This window comes from Macadamia integrifolia, chromosome 3, assembly GCF_013358625.1.
Source record: "Macadamia integrifolia cultivar HAES 741 chromosome 3, SCU_Mint_v3, whole genome shotgun sequence".
Classification (NCBI taxonomy): domain Eukaryota; kingdom Viridiplantae; phylum Streptophyta; class Magnoliopsida; order Proteales; family Proteaceae; genus Macadamia; species Macadamia integrifolia.
This window is the reverse complement of record NC_056559.1, coordinates 364,177-382,510: the sequence shown is the minus strand read 5'-3', so window position 1 is coordinate 382,510 and position 18,334 is coordinate 364,177. Positions and strand designations below refer to the sequence as shown.

Genomic DNA, 18,334 nt, shown 5'->3' with positions numbered 1-18,334 from the left:
TAACATGAGTAACTGACAGCTCTTATTGTGGAAGTCCATAATATGGTGGTAACTGGTGGTGATGAGGAGGAAGTGAGAAATTGAAGAAGTATCTAGAGCAACGATTTGAGAACAGGGGACCTTGAAATTCTTCTTAGGAATTGAGGTATCAAGGTCAGCCAAGGTATCTTTTTTTACAAGAGGAAATATATTCTAGATCTCCTAAGTGAAACAATGATGTTAGGCTGCATGTCTATTGACTCACCCATTGATCAAAATCAAAGATTGGGTGAAGAAAGTGGACAGTTGATCAATGATACTGAGAGATAACAGAGGCTTGTCAGCAAGCTGATTTATCTCCTGCCTCATGTAGGATTCTAGAGATGATGTATGCCATCAGTGTAGTCAATCAGTTAATGCAAGCTCCTAGAACTAGTCACAGGGAATCTGTTTACTGGATTGTCAGATATCTGATGTCAAGTGCATGAAAGGGTTAACATGACAATACCAAACGTGTCGAAGTTGATCGTCACTTTATCAAGTAGAAAATTCAAACTAGATGCCTCTATATGCCATTTGTGAGAATTGGAGAACAAGTGGCAAATATCTTGACCAAATGACTTGTCTCCACAAATTATGATGTTTTGTTAGACAAGTTGGGCATGTGTAATATCTACACCCCAGCTTGAAGGGGAGTGTTAGAATACATGCGCTATTCTGGAAATGCTTATGCTATGTGTATAGAATGGGAATTAGAATGTTATGTATGGGGGTGGTTCTACACTTTTCCAGTCTTTTATATGACAGTTATATAAAGAGGAGAGAGGCAGTAGTAGACTGCTCTAACCTCCGTTCTTCTTTCCATTGTTGTGCTGTTTTCTCCATCTATTCTTCCACACTGCTGCTTCTGCTCAACTTCTCAAAATTTAGTTCTGTTCTACACAACAGTACTGAACTGTTCCAACCCCCCACCCCCCCCCGGTTACAGAAGACAATCTATAAGCAAGGAAACTAAGCCCTCAAGACCCTTTGACGACTCTTTTATGAAGAGCACCTCAAGCCCCTTACATTCCAAGAGATCGTTCATGTAACACCTTTTCAGACCCCTTAATTCATTTTGCACTTGCATGATCATCATTAACTCAGGAATTTTCTGACTATGACATACGTATTGCAACCAAATTGGACGACAATGACAAGCCCATTAAACATGCTTGTAGTACTTCACAACCACTGTTAATAGCATCTTACTTGTGCAACAATAGCAACCATTTGAGGATGAGTTGAACTGCCATAAAATGCAACTGCAAACCTGAAAAAGGTTTAATTGCAATTACTAAATAACGAATATCATGGTCCAAGAATGCTCACTGATGCTGAAAAGGAAATCAAAACTATGGTAACATTTCAATCTCTAAATAATGTAAACTGAACTCAGAGGTCCAGATCCAAAGCACCAAAAGGGGAAATTGATTTTATTTGTCACGACTCCTCAATAATAATTGCAAAAAGGAATTTTATTACTAGGGCTTGAAATGATGAATCTTAAAAGAATAACCAACAGTAATACAACCAATGGCTTAACTTTATTTGATAATTGAATTTTTTTCATCTGTTAAATTGTATCTTCCAAGTATTCTTTCAGATAGAAATCTGAGTAATGCTTTTATTTGGTATTAAAACATACCTCTCTCCCCATCTCCCACTACCCCTTTTCCCGCCAAAAGAAATTATCTGAAATAATTAGCAAGATTTTTCCATCGGCAGAAAATGGTATTATCCACTAAATAAAATGGGCAATGTTTGTCAATAATTTTTAAGATAATTAACAAATCCCAACAGTACTGATACATAAAAGTAAAAGATTTCAATATATTTTGAAATATCACATGAAAAAGTAGAGAAGAATATCTAATGTTTTTGTACGGAATACTTTTTTTGGAGAAAGAGATGTACATTTGCTTTCATTTTTATGGATCAATCTCCTTCTTTGTGCACCCCAAAAAAAAAAAAAAAAACGAGAGAGGAACAAAATCTATGAATATGATATGAACTGAATACGCAAAACTACAAATCTGCATGTAATACTAACCGCTTAAGCCGTAACATTGATCTGTGTAGAGCAATGAAAATGCTGGTACTTCCAATAATTTCCTGCATCAGATAACAATGAAGGAAAAAATTAGCCATAGTAGGGTTGATTGTGGTATTGGTTTTTGTTGTACTTCTAAGATCTATGTTTCTATCAATAAAACTTGTCACTATATCAAAAAGTGCCCATAGTAGGGCAAAATATTCACTTTTTCATTGGGACCTCATCTGAGCGTTGTGCCTTGCCTACCACTTTCATCCTCCTTACTGCTTCTTTTACTTTAGACACCCTGATTTTTTGAAAATGTCTATGACAAGTGGTGTCTTGATGGGTAATGCAGTCTTTCAGGATACTATTACTCGAAGTGTCTTCATTTAGTAGCTGGAGAAATAAAATTTTCATCTATAATACTTCACCATCTTCACTTTTGATACACGTAACATGGTTGAGATCTCTACTTTTCATATTTTCATCTTTGAATGGCCTTTTCTTTTTCAAGACCAGGCAACTTAACTTCTTTGACAGCCCTTAATTCACGCAGGCTCATTTTCTTTTCCGTATAATATTTTCCAGGAAAATTATTTCTTTTATTTTATTTTATTTTATTTTTTTGGTTGGATGTAACAAGGAAGCATATTTGAAAAATCTGAGTAAGGGAAAGAATCCAACCATATGATAGGGGTGGACTCCTCCATGGTGACAAGTGTATCCAGGGTCAAGACACTGTCACTTTATTGGTAATGATGTCCTGTAATTTAAAAAGGAACTGGGTTGCCAATTTTTTGTATTGCATTGCAGGAAAAGATTTAATTTATACTGAAAAGAACAAAGTCTCAGTGAGAAATTATTTTTACATTATCACCCTATTATTAATCAGCTACCAAATCAACTTTAGAATGCTAAGCTAAAGAAAAGTTGAGTTATGAGTGCAAAAGCTTAGAAAATAGCCCACCTCATCACTAGGGAAAAGAAATGTTGATGGCCTCAGATTATCATAATCTTTCAAGCAACTCAATGGCTTGAATCCCAAAAGACGAAGATTTCCAGTTGAAACTCTTTTTATTTCAGATAGTTCCTCCATGGAAAAGTTGACATTCTCACTGGAATAAAAAGTTGACAATAAAACAAATCAAACAAAACCAAATTCAAGTATTATAAAAAAATAATAATATCCTAGTTTTGTATAGATCAGTTTCTAGATAAATAAAGACAATAAGAAATTAATAAATCACAAGCCAACGACACTAAAAGTGCTTGGATGGCCTTTCACTCTTTCTTTCCTCGGTTTTGATCTTTTAGATCAATAGCAAAGAAAAAAAAAAAAATCCAGTGGTATAAACAAAATGTAGATATTAGGGAAACAGTTCTGTAATACAATAAATGTGATCTACCCCATGGTATGCTAGCTTTGATTTTTTTTATTTTTTATTTTTTTCCCTCCTTTAGAAAAAGTGTGGAAGTGATAATAATAAACCTCAAAAAGTGCAGCTTGTTTAGTCAGGATGCTGAAGAAAAAGTATTGGTCCACAAAGTTATATAAAAAGTAACCCATCTCATCTTTAAAAAACACAGAACACAAATCGGTCCCCAAACATACACTAACTTGGTATGCTTGCTTGGATGCACTGTTATTTTTCTTTTTACTTTTGCTTTTATCTTTTCAATTTTAAAAATAAAATAATCTAGTGAAATGAACAAGAACCATGGTGCATTAGATAAATAACATTTTCCCAAATTTTAGACCTTCTATTTGTTTCAAAATCGAATGAGTCCTGCCCTGAATTTCTTTGTCAATGGATAAACTCTTTTTTCTTTTTGGATAAACCAACAAAATATTTGGACATCTACAAAACTTTGCATGTTACATAGATTACCAAAAATAAAATGTTATATGATTAAGGGGTCAACTTCTGTAGGTTCTGAGGCATTTTTAAATAAGAAAATGACTAGTTATCTTCATTAAATGTATTCATCTTGAAAGAAGAGATGGCCCGAATATAAGAAGACAGGACCCTAGAGGAAAATTCCTTTTTTAAGGAAAAGATCATACGAATTTGCACTGGAGAGCATTGTCGGAAAACCAGGTTTTCTGATTCAAATTGCCCTCCTCAAAACCTAGTGACTCCGGAGAGTAAACCTGGTAAGGGTTAGTCAGGTTTATATATATATATATATATATACATATATATATATTAAGTTTGAATTTAATTTTTTTTTATGTTAAGTTGTTTAAATTTAATTATCTCCAGATTCTGTATCTTTGTATCATCAACAAATGCGCCAGCCTGAACATGAATCTTCTTCCATGGCTGCCACCGTCAACTCCTGCTGAGAATGAGAGTTACTCAAGTCAATCCATGTGTCCATGGTGCGGAGTATTCATGGAGCAGCAGTGAAGGCAGTTGATCCTCCATATTGTGGAGATCGGTGGAGAGGTCAGATAGAACAGAGGAAGGGGTTATTGTGATTGAGCTCAAAGAGCACAGAATTTCTGGAAAAGTCCCATTGCCATTGGAAATCGGAATACAAATTCAGAATAATGAAAAATTAGGAACCCACGGGCAATGAAAGCCTCAAGTCTTTGGTGACTTCAATCCAGAGTTCCATGGGTTCAGCCAGCTGAATGGGATCCAAAAGTGGCAAAAAATGATCGTCTGGTCTCCACCGATTCACAACCAAGCTGCTATCTACACCGGATACCAAAGTATCTTCCTAGGTACAAAAGATGGGCAGATACACGTATTCCCATCAATTGACATCCTCGAGAATCTTGAATGGAAGTCTATGGAAATACCTTGAAGGCTTGAAGAGTTGAAGTTTGAGGTATGCTTTGGCCATGGAAGAAAGGACAAAAGAGCAGAGGCACGGAATCAAAGTGGCAAACAAGTTAAGAACTGATTTCAGAAGCTCAGCTATGGACGAATTCTCAGGGTTTTTTCTGCTTTTCTTTCTTCGTCAGTTCATGAAGGTTGAGTGAGAGAGAGAGATGTCATCACCGGTGCTGGGAGTGTGGAGTTGTAAAGGGCCAAAAGGCCAGAGGGGAGATATTGGGGAAGATTGAAGAATGGGGAGAGGGTTGAAGTAAAAAATGTTATGGCTTTGGACTGTTGCAGAAGAGTCCCTTCGATACAGCTTGGTTATAAGATAACAAATGGGAACCCAATAAGAGAACAAACTCAGCGAGTTACTTGATTCAGGGGGGGGAAAAACTGAGTCACGATAAAATTGGACAGACTGAACCAAGTCTGGTTACTTGTCAAGCCTGCGCAAGTCTTGACCAGGTTTCACTATTTTTTCACTCAATTCAGATGACTTGCCTGAGTCAAAACTTGGTTTTCCAACAATGCTGGAGAGGTTATATATCATTCGACTAATCAACGTCCAGCACATAACAATCCCAATCCCATTAACTGAAAAAAAAAGTAGATCAAAAATGAAAATAAGATGAAAAATTACGAGATGCATGGAGCAAACCAAGTCTCCAGAATCAAAACTGGAGACATAACAATAGGAAGTAATAGTCGGGAAAAGAACACTGTGCTATGTACTAACTTTTTATAGGGTTGAAAACGTTTTCTTGGCTCCTGGACCAATGCACCCGTGTCCGCACAAATAAAAGACCTTTCAGTCTGCAAGTATACAAAGAATTTTTCTGAGAAGAAAGTAGAATTAAACACATCCAGTGACAACTGAAACCTAAAAATAGTAATAGTAGTACAAATAGTTTCTACCAAAATCCAACTAAAGTTTTAAATAGAAATATAGAACAGCAGTAGGCTTGAAATTAGTTAAATTTTTTAGCACCATTAAAAACATGCTAGGCATCTATCTTTTAATGTAGACTTCCAACCTAACAATAATTGCCTGGTTTAGACAACTGAGTTTCACAATGAAATAGATTTTAAACTATAACCTCCAAAAAAATGACCTAATTTAGATAAAAGCAGATTGCAACTTGTTCATCAGAAAGTTGAGCTAACACATTCACAAATGCTCTAGGCTGAAGTCAGTTTTGAATAATCAAAACCCAATGTTATGCTTAAGAGAGGATAGTGAATTATACATATTCATAGTAAAATAACTGTACTTGATTTTTCCAAGAAAATTTTAAAAATATCTGAAAATTTCTTTTTATCAATTGCTGAACCAGTGAGGATCGTAAAATAATATATACATGACTTCCAGTTTTCCCTCTCCAATCTTTTCCTCCCCTTTCCAATTTATTCCTTCTTTTTTCTTCTTCCCTTTAAGAATCCTGAATTTGTAGAATCACAATTTTGTTGTTCTTAAATGATTCCATTACATATTATCTTTAAATCAAAACTCACAGAAAGAAATTCTGTAAGCCAGACAGCTCTAATCATGTAAGACATGCCAACTGCAGTAGTATGAACATTCAGTAGCGAGCCAGCTAAATGGTTCCAAGAGGGGCCATGCAAGCTTTTCTAGTCCAGGGACTCGGTTTTTAGAGTCTGGTAACTCAAGCAGACAAGCACCACCAAGGGTCCGCAGTTACAAGTACTCAAGGAAAGGAAATATTTGGAAGCAAGAAAGGTTGAAAAGGAAAAAAAAATGCAACTCAACTTTTTTTCACCTGGAAAGGAAACTGCAAGCAACCAGTACATGTGTAGAGCCTAGTGTCTGATATCAAACCTTATCCTAACGCCAATGATAGACTGACACTCTTCAAATGAATACCCAAACTCAAACAAGGTATAAAGCAGAAGTTTAGATTTGCTGGCCTATGAATTCTCTTACAGTACACACAAGGTGCAAGGGGAAGAGGGGGGAGGGGGAAGGCAACAACACTGTTGCATTACCTTTAAAGGAAGATTGGTAACAGAATCAAGCCAGGTGATTGCCCCTGCAGAAAAAGAAAACCAAGATGTGTTAACAGCAAAACTAAGGTAGAATGCTTGAGTGATCAATGAGACCACACAATCCTTTATTTACAATAAGCAAAGAACGAGAAAAATGACTGGTATCCCCCCCTTCAGCCACCCCTCATTAATTAGGGTCGGTGGAAGAGGGAAAAGGCAGGAATGCCCCTGCGGCACCCTTAGTTACATATTTCAATACTCCCCCTCAATTTGGTGCATAGATATCACACATGCCCAACTTGACTAAACAAGGACGAAACACCTTTCCAGCTAACCCCTTAGTGAACTCATCAGCTAACTGATCACTGGACTTCACAAAAGGAACACAAATTAAACCAGCGCCCAACTTCTCTATGATGAAGTGTCTGTCGATCTCCACATGCTTGGTACAATCATGTTGAACTGGGTTATGAAAATACTGATAGCAGCCTTGCTATCACAGTAGATCATCATGGGGAAGCGAACAGGTACACCACACCAATATCATCCAATAAAGTGTGTAACCACAACAACACACAAATCCCTTGTGTCATGGCACGAAACTCTGCTTCAGCACAAGATCCAGCCACCACATTCTTCTTCTTGCTATGCCAAGTGACAACTGATAAGAATCCCACCCACAAAGGTACAATAACCAGATGGATTTTAAGTCAGGTGATCTAGCCCAATCAGCATCTGTATAGACTTCAACTCTGAGACGATCATAAGGATATAAAAAAATCCCTTTTCCTAAAGTTGACTTCAAATATCTCAATATACGTAGAGTTGCTTCCATATGGGAGTAATAGGGATCATGCATAAACTGACTCAGGAAACTTATAGCCACAGCAATATCAGGCCGTGTATCAGAAAGATAGATCAGTTTGCCTACCAACCACCGGTAATGCCCTTTGTCAATAGAACCCTCCTTTTCCTTGAGCCAGGTACTAGCTTCCAACGGAGTATCAGAAGGATTTTTTTTTTGGATAATTAAATAATTAATAACCAAAGGAGACAAAATATACAAGGGGGAAAGGGCGGGAGGGAGACTTAAGCCAAAAAGGAAAAGCCAACCCAAGGGGAAGTGATGCAACAATGAAAACTTACTCAAGGAGGAAGAAGAGGGTTGACCATGGTGACTAATTGGGTCGACCAAGTCTGGGTTCTTAGCCCACAGTTTGGGCTGTGATGGGGTTAAGTTAGTCTATTAATTAGTTTCTAATTTCAGTTCTTAATTAGTTTCTAATTTCAGTCAGTAGTTAGTTTCTAATTTCAGTATTTGTATTTTCCTAGTTTCTATTTTTAGAATTGGAAACTAGAGGAGTTTTTTATTTAGTTTCCAATTTCAGTTTTGGAAACTAAACTTAGCTTCTATTTTGTAAACCCCCATTATTATTATAAATAAAGGAGATGACTCCCATTAAGCCGCCCCACGATTTTTATGAAAGAAATAGTGCTTCCACGTTTTGCTCCCTGCGAGTGTGCTTTGTGTGTGACCAAAGTGACGGGTTGGTGTTTGATCCGGTGACTCTTTGAGGCGTGAAGTCCAAGAGGCCTCTTCAAGTACTTCTTCTTCTTATTTTCAAGGTTATTGAAAATCAGGTAAGAGGTATAAACCAGATCTGTTCCTACAGCCCCTATTCTGTTTTGGAGTTCCAGTCATCGGATGGCCTTGATCTTTGGATCGATTGTTGAGCCAATGGAAAGGGAGACTCGATCCTAATTTGGGGCTGATCAGACCACTGGTTTGGTAAATCCAGGTTCTCTCTTATTCTGGCCGATTGTAAGCTCTGCCCAGAATTGTGAGCCGATTTCTGTTGGGTGATGTTGATTTGGTTGCTGATTTGATTCTTCATTGTTTCAGTATCATTAATGAGTGATTTATGTCCTTAATTCACTGATTAATATTCAGTCACAGAATTGCTGATTGGTTGAAATCGATTGGATGATCTTTGTCTAAATATCTCAGTTTGACTACTAGACTGTTGCGAGTTGTTGTGGTGATTATATGGTTGTTCTAGGGTTAAAAGTTCCTGAAATTGAGACTTGGGTAGACCCCTATCCTAGTCTGCAATGCTCCTTCCAGCAATGAAAGTAGATTGATTAGGGTTCACAAGGGAGTCAATGACTTTCTGAATCCTAGTAGCAAGGATTTTGGCAATGAATTTGTAGAGAAGGTTACAGAGTGAAATAGGTCTGAAATCATATATGGAATTCGCATCTCTTTCTTTGGAATGAGGCAAAGAAAGGTATGGTTAATGCCATTGATCTGATTGGGGCGAAGGAAAAAACTCCGGACTGCAAGGATGTGGTCCTTATGGATAATATGCCAACAAGAGGAGAACCCCATACTAAAGCCATCCGGGCCCGGGACTCTAATAGCCTTATGAGAGAGGATGGCCGAGAGGATTCCATCCTCAGAAGGAATGGGGTGGAGGCTAGGGAGCAGATCATCAGGGACAAATTTTTTGAGAAGGTTATGAGGGATAGGGGGAGGTGGGGAGGGGGCAGGGAAAAATTCCAATGAAATAAGAGACAGCTTCAAATTTGATGTCCTCAGGGGAAGAAAGCTCGTCACTAGAGGAGGAAAAGAGCATGGGGATGGTGTTAGCATTGTGTCTGGCCTTAAGGGACCTGTGAAAGTAGGTTGAATTAGAATTCCCAAGGTCAAGGCATTTAATATGAGCTTTCTGGCGGAGAAAACTTTCTTCTTGAGCCAAGAGGAGGGAGAGGTCAAAGGAGGCCACTCTTTCCTCTGCAGCAAGCTCAAGGTTAATGAGATCAGATTGGATTCCAGATTGGATGGAGAGAAGCTTTTCGCGGCAAGAGGAAATACGGAAGGAGATGTTGCCAAAGGTGGAAGAGTTCCATGTATTGAGAACAGCTTTGACATTTTTGAGCTTTTTGGTGAAGGAAATGAGCGGAGAGGAAGGGGAATAGGAATGCACCAGGCATCTTGGAAAATTGGGAGAAAATCTGGGTGTGAGAACCACATGTCAAAGAACTTGAATGGCTTGGGGTCGAAGGAGCTGAAAGGGAGGACATTAATGGAGATGGGGCTATGATCAGAGATCCCAGGGAGATCAAAGGAGGCATGAGAGGATGGAAAGGAATCAAGCCAAGCTTCATTGACAAGGGCTCTATTAAGCTTGCAAGCAACATGAAGGTTACTAGATCTTTTATTGTGTCAGGAAAACTTAACACCAGACCATCTGAGATCACTGAGGCTAAAATCGTCGAGACAGTCATTGAAAGAGTCAACGGACTGGGTGTCAATGGGGTTGCCCCCATGTTTCTCATGACTAAACTGGATAACATTGAAGCCACCTACAATCCCCCATGGACTGGAACCCATAGAGGGGCAAAGGAGGGAAGCTTAGACCAGATAGGGAGCCTAAGAGAGGCAAGATTGTGGGCATAAATGACAAAAAGATAGAAAATGAGGGCGCTAGAGGGATGGGAGATGGAAAGATGAATAGCTTAGGCAACAGAGGAGAGAGCGGAGATATGGTGAGAGGCAGGATCCCAAAGGATCCAGATTCTACCATTAGAGCTATGGATGTAGTTCGAAGTGAAGGACCAGGAAGGAGCAATGGAAGAGGCAATTCTAGTGACGTTAGCCTCAAGAATGTGAGTTTCCAGAAGGCAACAGAGATTGAAATTGGAGGAACGAATGCGGAACCGGATGTCAGCTTGTTTGGACGAGGAATTTAGACCTCAGACAATAGATTAAGAATGTACTTCCTCTGGGACAGAAAGATTTTCAAAGACCGAACAACTTCCATCCCAAGAATGCAACTTAGTTTTCCAAGATCCTTTATTTCAAACTCTCAGCCAAGAAAGCCCTTGAGATGACCAATCTTAGCACTATCATTTCTTGTCACCACGATGTCATCCATATAGACAATGAGCATAGTAATTTTATCACCAGACCTTTTTATGAACAATGTGTGTTTAGCATTCCTCTATGTATACCCCACAGAGATCATCGCATTGTGAAATCTCCCAAACCACGCTTTAGGTGACTGCTTCAACCTACAAACCTTGCCTTGAGTCCCCTCACTAGAGAATCCTGGAGGAATATTCATATACACTTCCTTATCTAGCTCTCTATGGAGGAAAGCATTCTTTACATCGAGTTGTTGGAGATCCCATCCCAGATTAAGACCACATGAAAGCAGTACCAGCACAGAAGTCAGTTTGCCAACTAGTACAAATGTCTCCTGGTAGTCAATTCTATATGTCTGAGTGAACTTGTTACACACAAGCCTTACTTTGTACCTGTCCACTGAGCCATCTATTTTTAGTTTCACCACAAACACCCTCTTATAACCAATTGGTCTTTTTCCAGAAGGAAGAGTCAAATTCCCAAGTAGCATTCTTTTTTAAAGCACCAATTTCTTCCACCATTACTACCTTCCATTTTCTATCTGCAAAAGCTTCCTACCAATTATGGGGAACACGAACAGAAGAAAGATAAGACACAAAAGCACGATAGGAGGGAGAGAGAATCATAAGAGACAACATAGGATATGGGGTGTTGAGTACAAGTCCTAGTGCCTTTCCTAAGAGCAATAGGTTGGTCAGAAGAGGAAATTATACTTGATGAAGTGTTAGGCTCAGTAGGCTCTCGATCCAGGGTTGGCAAGGGAATGTGCAAAGGTGCTATAGTGGTGATGGTGGTTTGAAGTTGCTTATTTTGGGAGTAGCCGCTACAATAAACTGGAAGAGTTGAATCATCAATATGTCTCCGAAATTCACCAATAGTTCTCTAAACTGAAGTCATCTCCCCCTAAGTTGGGATCTCCCCCTGAGCTGGAACCATAGTCTTTGTCCCCCCACTCTCTTTATGAACATGAGAACCTTCTGAGGAGGATGGTGGATACATTGGTGGAGCAAGTAGATTCAAAGTCACCTCTTCACTACCAATAGCAGACTCCCCTCGAAGAGGTTGCGACGAGTAAGAGGACGATAACATTTGTATCATTTCTGTGTAGGAGAATACCTCACAAAGATACACTTAACATTGCGAGATTCCAATATCTCTAGTAAGTGATGATCCCTAGCATAACAAGCACACCCAAAAATCCTTGGAAGAACAAAAAAGGATGAATTCCCTTAAAGAACATCAATAAGATTCCGGGAATCTAGAACACGAGTAGGCATGTGATTGATTAGGTAAACAACAATGAGGACAACATGACATTAGTTTTGAGATGGAACCTGTCTAGCAAACATAATGGCTCGAGCAATATCTAGCAAGCACTTGTTCTTGCGTTTAGCCAATTTTGAGCTAGAGGACCAACACAGCTTGTTTGATGAAGAATCCCATGGTCAGCAAGGTACTTTCGAAATTGGCCCTCTATGTACTCTGTGCCATTATCACTTCGTAGAATCTTCAGAGTAGCATTGAACAATGTCTAAATCATCTTATGGAATCGTTGAAAACAATGGAAAACCTCACTTTTGTGCTACATCATATACACCCAAGTATTTCAAGAATGATAATCAATGAAAGATACAAACCATCGTGATGCAGAATTAAGGCTGAACCGGTTGACCCTTCGGGCAATCTCAATCGAGACGAACTGGATCTAATTTGATTTTAGGATTAGTAGAATATCTTAGGATTTACTTTATTTAGGAAATAATGAGTTATTTTATTTGGGAAGATATGTAATCTTTTATTTTTGGGTAATTCCTAGTCAATTAGGGAGTTACTAGTTTGAGTTTATTTTATTTCTAATTTCATTAGTTAGAATTTAGGAAGTGATTAGAAGTTGCTAATTTCAGTTTTAGATTTTAATTAGGTAAGTTTTAGATTCAGTTTATTATATAAAGACATGTAACCCAAGGTATTAAACAGATTTGAATGATGAATTGAATTGAAGGTGTTTAGTGATGGGTATGGTGCAAGATGTGTTACCCCTTTCCCCCCCTCTTTGTGCTATTCTTCTCTTCTCCCTTACAACTCTGAGTTCACTCAGGGATTTCTTCCCTTTCTCTACAGGCCCCCCATCAAGTGGTATCAGAGCAAATTTCCGACGAAATCCTTTACTCCGATGGCATTTTCCCTTGAATTTATTACTCTTATTGAGGAACTTAGGAAGAAATTTGATGATGGAATGAAGGAACTTCGATCGGAATCTCGAGAACTTCGATTAGATTTTCAAAAGCTTACCGAAAGTACCAAATGCTTATGTGATAAGGTGTGCAACATGATCGAGGACGGGTTAGTGGTAGACAAGCCGGTTGACACTAGATGTGACGATCGAGATGAACTTAATGGTCCGATCAAGGTTGCATCTGAAGAACTGATCGATTGTCCACTTTCAGTTGTGAAACCCCAACATCGGATTTCAATCAAAGTCATATCATTCGTTGGTGACCATCAGGAGACCGTGACAGGTGAAAGCACGATGTGCTGGATCATAACCCTATCAAAGCCAATGATCGTGGATGTTGATCGAGTGGTACTGATCCTCTCCTTCTTTAAAACTCGTGGAGGAGTTTTTCTCAACATCGGGGGAGTCGATGCATAATTGAGGCTGAACTAGGTTGACCCATTGGGTAATCTCAATCGAGACGAACCGGATCCAATTTGATTTCTGGGATTAGTAGAATATCTTAGGATTTACTTTATTTAGGAAATAATGAGTTATTTTATTTGGGAAGATATGTAATCTTTTATTTTTGGTAGTTCTTAATCAATTAGGGAGTTACCAGTTTGAGTTTATTTTGTTTCTAATTTCATTAGTTAGAATTTAAGAAGTAATTAGAAGTTGATAATTTTAGTTTTAGATTTTAATTAGGTAAGTTTTAAATTCAGTTTATTATATAAAGGCATGTAACCTAAGGTATTAAACAGATTTGAATGAAGAATTGAATAGAAGGTGTTTAGTGCCGGGTATGGTGCAAGATGTGTGACCTCTTTCCCCCCCCCCTCTTTGTGCTATTCTTCTCTTCTCCCTTGCAACTTTGAGTTCACTCAGGGATTTCTTCCCTTTATCTATAGGCCCTCCATCACATCGTTGACTAGAAATATATGTCCAGCGAGACGGACAAACATCGGAATGAACCAAATGGAAAATTAAAAAACTTTTATTTAAAGGAACTAGAACGTGTCTGTTTAGCCGGAGTACAAGCTTCACAAAAAAATCATCCCTAGTGCATTGCTTAACTAATTACGGAAATAAAAAAGATAAGGTCCCAAGTGGTGGGTGTCATAAACGACAGCCCCATTGTTGTAAATTAGATGAAGCAAAGTGTAGTTGATGAGGGGTAGTAGAAACTGAAGCTATAGGGCGATAAGCATCATCAAGCAAATAGATACCACCCTGCACCTTACCACATCCAATTGTCTTCCCCGTTACTAGATCCTAAAAAATGGAGTGGAAGGAAAAATGTTACTTTACATTTTAAGTCCCTACTAAGGCTACTAATGGATAGCAGGTTAGTAGTAAAACTAGGAATATATAAAACCGAAGATAAAGTGATAAGAGGAAGAACATTGAATAGAACACTTTCCAGAGACAGAGGATAGGGTGCCATCTGCTAATCTAACTTTATCTCTATCTGAAGTGGGTGAATATTGGTAAAATAAGCTGGAAGAACCGGTCATATGATCAGTGGTGCCAGAATCAATGATCCAAGGACTGGAGACTACCAATGCACAGTGACCACCAAATACCTAAACAAGCAAAGTTGAAACCTGAAGGGGCTGAATTGGTAGGAGCTGATGAATTAAAAGCCTTTGGCATGTGTCTGAAAGCCTGGAGTTCCTCCTGGGAGAGGCCTATATCAGTTGTAGGTGGTGTGTCAATAGTCTCAGCCTGATTATCTTTGGTTTTAGATTGACCACGAGCACGCTTTGCCTCAAAATCAATTGGTTTTCTATGAAGTTTCCAACATGTGGCGTTAGTATGGTATGGCTTGTTGTAGAGTTCACATTTAACAATTTCCTTAGTGGTATCGCCACTACAAGTTGCTCCCTCTAAAGTAGTAGTGGAACAAGTCTGTAGAGCTGATTTTTCAGTAGTAGGAGGATGAAGCATAGAGTTACGATGACACTCCTCCATATGAACCAAAGCAAGGGATTATTCCAAAGTAAGGAAGGGAGATCTGCTAAGTACCTAGACTCGAATTTGATCATACTCAACATTCAAACCAACCAAGAAATCATACACTCTGATTTTGTCCACATGCTTACTATAAGCAACAATGTCTCAAGCACTGGTAGGTTGATAGTCTGCAAAGTGATCAAGCTCATACCACAGACTTCAAAGTTCAGCATAATACATGGAAAGAGAGAGTTCCTACTAAGTAGTGGTACGAACTTTCTCATAAAGATCAAACACATGAGCATCATTCCCTAATTATCCGTTGGTTTCCTTAGAAGCAAACCAGATTTGAGAAGCAGTATCCAACAACAAGAAACCTCTAATAAGGGTCTGATGCATAGAGTTAAGCAAAAAAGGCATTAATAGAGAGTCATTGGTGATCCATTGATCTTGAGGGGTACCCATTCAGAAGGTTTTTGTGATTTTCTTGTGATATGCCCAGTAAGTCCCCTACCAACAATAGTCATATAGGTGGATCTGGACTAGATGAGGTAATTAGTTCTTTCCAATTTCACAAAGCTAGCACCAAAAGGCATGTATTCATTGCGACCTTGCCCATCAGGTCTTGAGGTTGCAGTAGTTACTTCAAACTTGGTGGCACACAGAGAAATCGACAATAGATGGGAGAAAGTCCAGATCTTCAAAACCAACCGTCAGAAACAGCCCAAACTTGCATTGAGTTACCTTGTAAGGGTAAGGAAGCACTCCAAAAATTATATGATTCTGATAAAGAACTAGTGAGATGGGTCAATTAGGGTTTTAGGAGAAAACCCTAATTTTGAAGAAGATGAGAGATCACACACAACCTTAGCAGATAGGGCCACAAGGAAGGTTGACCTGAGGGTCTCCTCCAAATATCAACTGATTTTGAGGAAGGGAACCCAAAAATCAATGTAGTCAAGGTTTTCTCCAAAAAACCTAATTTTTGAAAATCGCATATCGGTAGGGTCTTCAATCCTGCAAGCAATGATGGATACTTCTTCTAGGTGTAGTACTTGATCTTCAAGAAGAGGTATGATCTTAATAGTAGAAAGAATCAAACCCTAATAAGGGAAGAATAAAAAATCCTAGGGTAGGAAAAAAAATACTCCAAGCAGGGTTTTAGGGTTTATATTATAGAGGTAAGATGGAAGGCAGCAACTAGATTCATAAGAATCACCTCATTAGTGCTGCCCTGTGAGGGATCTAGAGAGACAAAGGAAGAGAGAAGAAGGTGGAGGATGGGTTTGATGGAGGCTTGCAATAGAGAATGAAGAGAGGAGGGAGGCTGAAAACCTAGATCAGACTTTTAGGCTCCGATACCATGTTAACAGCAAAACTAGGGAAGAATGCTTAAGTGATCAATGAGACCACACAAGCTTTATTTAGGGTTGGTGGACGGGGGAAAAGGCAAGAATGCCCCTGGAGCACCCTTAGTTACATATATCAACAATATAAATATAGAATATAATATTGACCATGACATTTTCATGCCAAAGAAAGTATCAAATGTGGATATTCGCACCTGGAAGGGTTGGACGAATTAAAGCATATGTGTTCAGTTCTATGGATATGCCATTAACAATTGAGAATGTAATTCTTCTAACTTTGCGCTTCTTGAACATTTTTTTTCTCAATTGATCTTTCATATCTTCCAACCTGACAAACAAGTAACATCAAAATACAAATACTACAAGGATAAAATAGTAAACTAGCATAACATAACTTTCTGGAAAAGGATAAGAAAGATTCAGCCAATCAGAGCACTAATAATGACTATGCAGAGCATGATTGCAAGCTCCAATGATGCGTTCAAGATTTAAAGTCATCAAAATTCAGTAATTCAGATTCTTTAGTCTAACTGGTTGTTCATCAAGTATCATTTTCAATCTTTAGACCATCATTTATGATAATTACATCTATCAGCTTATTAAAAATACAAGATTTATATATTGTCACCTACATGAGCAGTTATCGTATCATGTGAACATGCATGCTATATCTTGTAGGTCACCTGATTTGCCTAAATGCTTACTGGAATATTTTCCTAGGATGGAGGATGTGTTGGGAGAGTTTGAAAGAGCCATACATCTTTGAAAAATTACTTAACTACTGATCAGAGGCAGTAGTGATTGTTTGAAAAAGTGTGCAAAACATGCAAACAAAAGGAGAAAAGCTTAACAATCCTTTTATTCATCGATTGATAATTTTTTTCAGTGATAAAAGAACCATCTGGACCAATTTCTTCCATTTTTCCGGCTTGAAGATAAGCTCTGGAGAGCCTCATGAGGTTTTATCAATGATCTTATATAAAACAACCTTATACTTCAAGAACATGAATAAAGAGAGCATACTTTTCTCCTGCAGATGGAATGAACTGCTTAAGATATTCACCTTCCAATCCAATCAAATCCTGAAATACCAAGAGTTAAGGTGTCTATTGGAACAAATAGGTCTAGAGTACAAGATAGACATAAGAGGGCAAAGTCATACATCATAAAAGAGAGAAACATTGAACTCATCATCTGACCGACACAAGGGAAGCAGTTCAATTGATATGCCAAGATCTTGTGCATCCTACAGAAGCCAGTGCAATTAGCTCCAATAAAGAAGAAAAATCTATTAACTTTTCAACCATGAAATTTGTGCAACTGAGAGTAAAAATATATAAATATAGCACCTTTGCACGTTGTTTTGTTGTCCTTATCATATCTGTTCTCGTCGCCCCTTTGATACTTCCAAAAGGATCATCTTCATTTGTAAACAGAAGTATTCGCTTATCCACAGTTTTTGCCGACCTGGAATCATTAAACTCATGTACAAATTAATACCCAAGTACATGTACAGGGGCTTAGAAGAATGTACAGAAAGTAGAAGGGGGAAAAAGTGATAATGTTTGTTATTACCCTTTACGTAACAAAGCTTGAGCTACCCAAAGGGCATTGTAAAGGGAATTGTCCCGAGAATCAGAAATAATTCCATACTGACTACCAATTTTGCTCATAAATGTATCTGCCACAAGCACAATATTTAATAACCAAATAAGTATTTCACTTTGAAAGGTCTACAATTCCGTAAATTGCCACTGATCCAAGGTATAAGTTCTTTCAAAGGGTCTAAAACTCTGTAACACACAAACGGTTAAAGTTCTATCATCTCTACACCTCCCCCACCCCCCCCCCTCTGGCAGGCAAAAAAGCCCCCTTCTTCTTCAGAAAGGAATGGCCCATCATTTTCAGGCTTCCTCAAGTAAAAAAAAAAATTCTCTGGAACCTTAACAAATGCGGAAATGTTCTGAAAATGGA

General features: G+C 38.4%; 1 protein-coding gene across 3 annotated transcripts in view; it reads right to left on the bottom strand.

Moving 5' to 3' along the window:
- The window catches only part of LOC122074887 (ATP-dependent DNA helicase 2 subunit KU70), a 78,243-nt gene that overhangs the window by 27,037 nt on the left and 32,872 nt on the right, over nucleotides 1-18,334 (bottom strand). For all 3 annotated transcript variants that reach the window (XM_042639872.1, XM_042639874.1, XM_042639873.1), the window contains 10 exons: nucleotides 17,936-18,041; nucleotides 17,710-17,827; nucleotides 17,523-17,606; nucleotides 17,384-17,442; nucleotides 16,555-16,688; nucleotides 6,892-6,935; nucleotides 5,624-5,700; nucleotides 3,024-3,171; nucleotides 2,072-2,133; nucleotides 1,231-1,291 (listed from right to left, as the gene is read on the bottom strand). In XM_042639872.1, coding sequence (XP_042495806.1) covers nucleotides 1,231-1,291; nucleotides 2,072-2,133; nucleotides 3,024-3,171; nucleotides 5,624-5,700; nucleotides 6,892-6,935; nucleotides 16,555-16,688; nucleotides 17,384-17,442; nucleotides 17,523-17,606; nucleotides 17,710-17,827; nucleotides 17,936-18,041 — 893 coding nt within the window. The remainder of the gene's footprint in view (nucleotides 1-1,230; nucleotides 1,292-2,071; nucleotides 2,134-3,023; nucleotides 3,172-5,623; nucleotides 5,701-6,891; nucleotides 6,936-16,554; nucleotides 16,689-17,383; nucleotides 17,443-17,522; nucleotides 17,607-17,709; nucleotides 17,828-17,935; nucleotides 18,042-18,334) is intronic.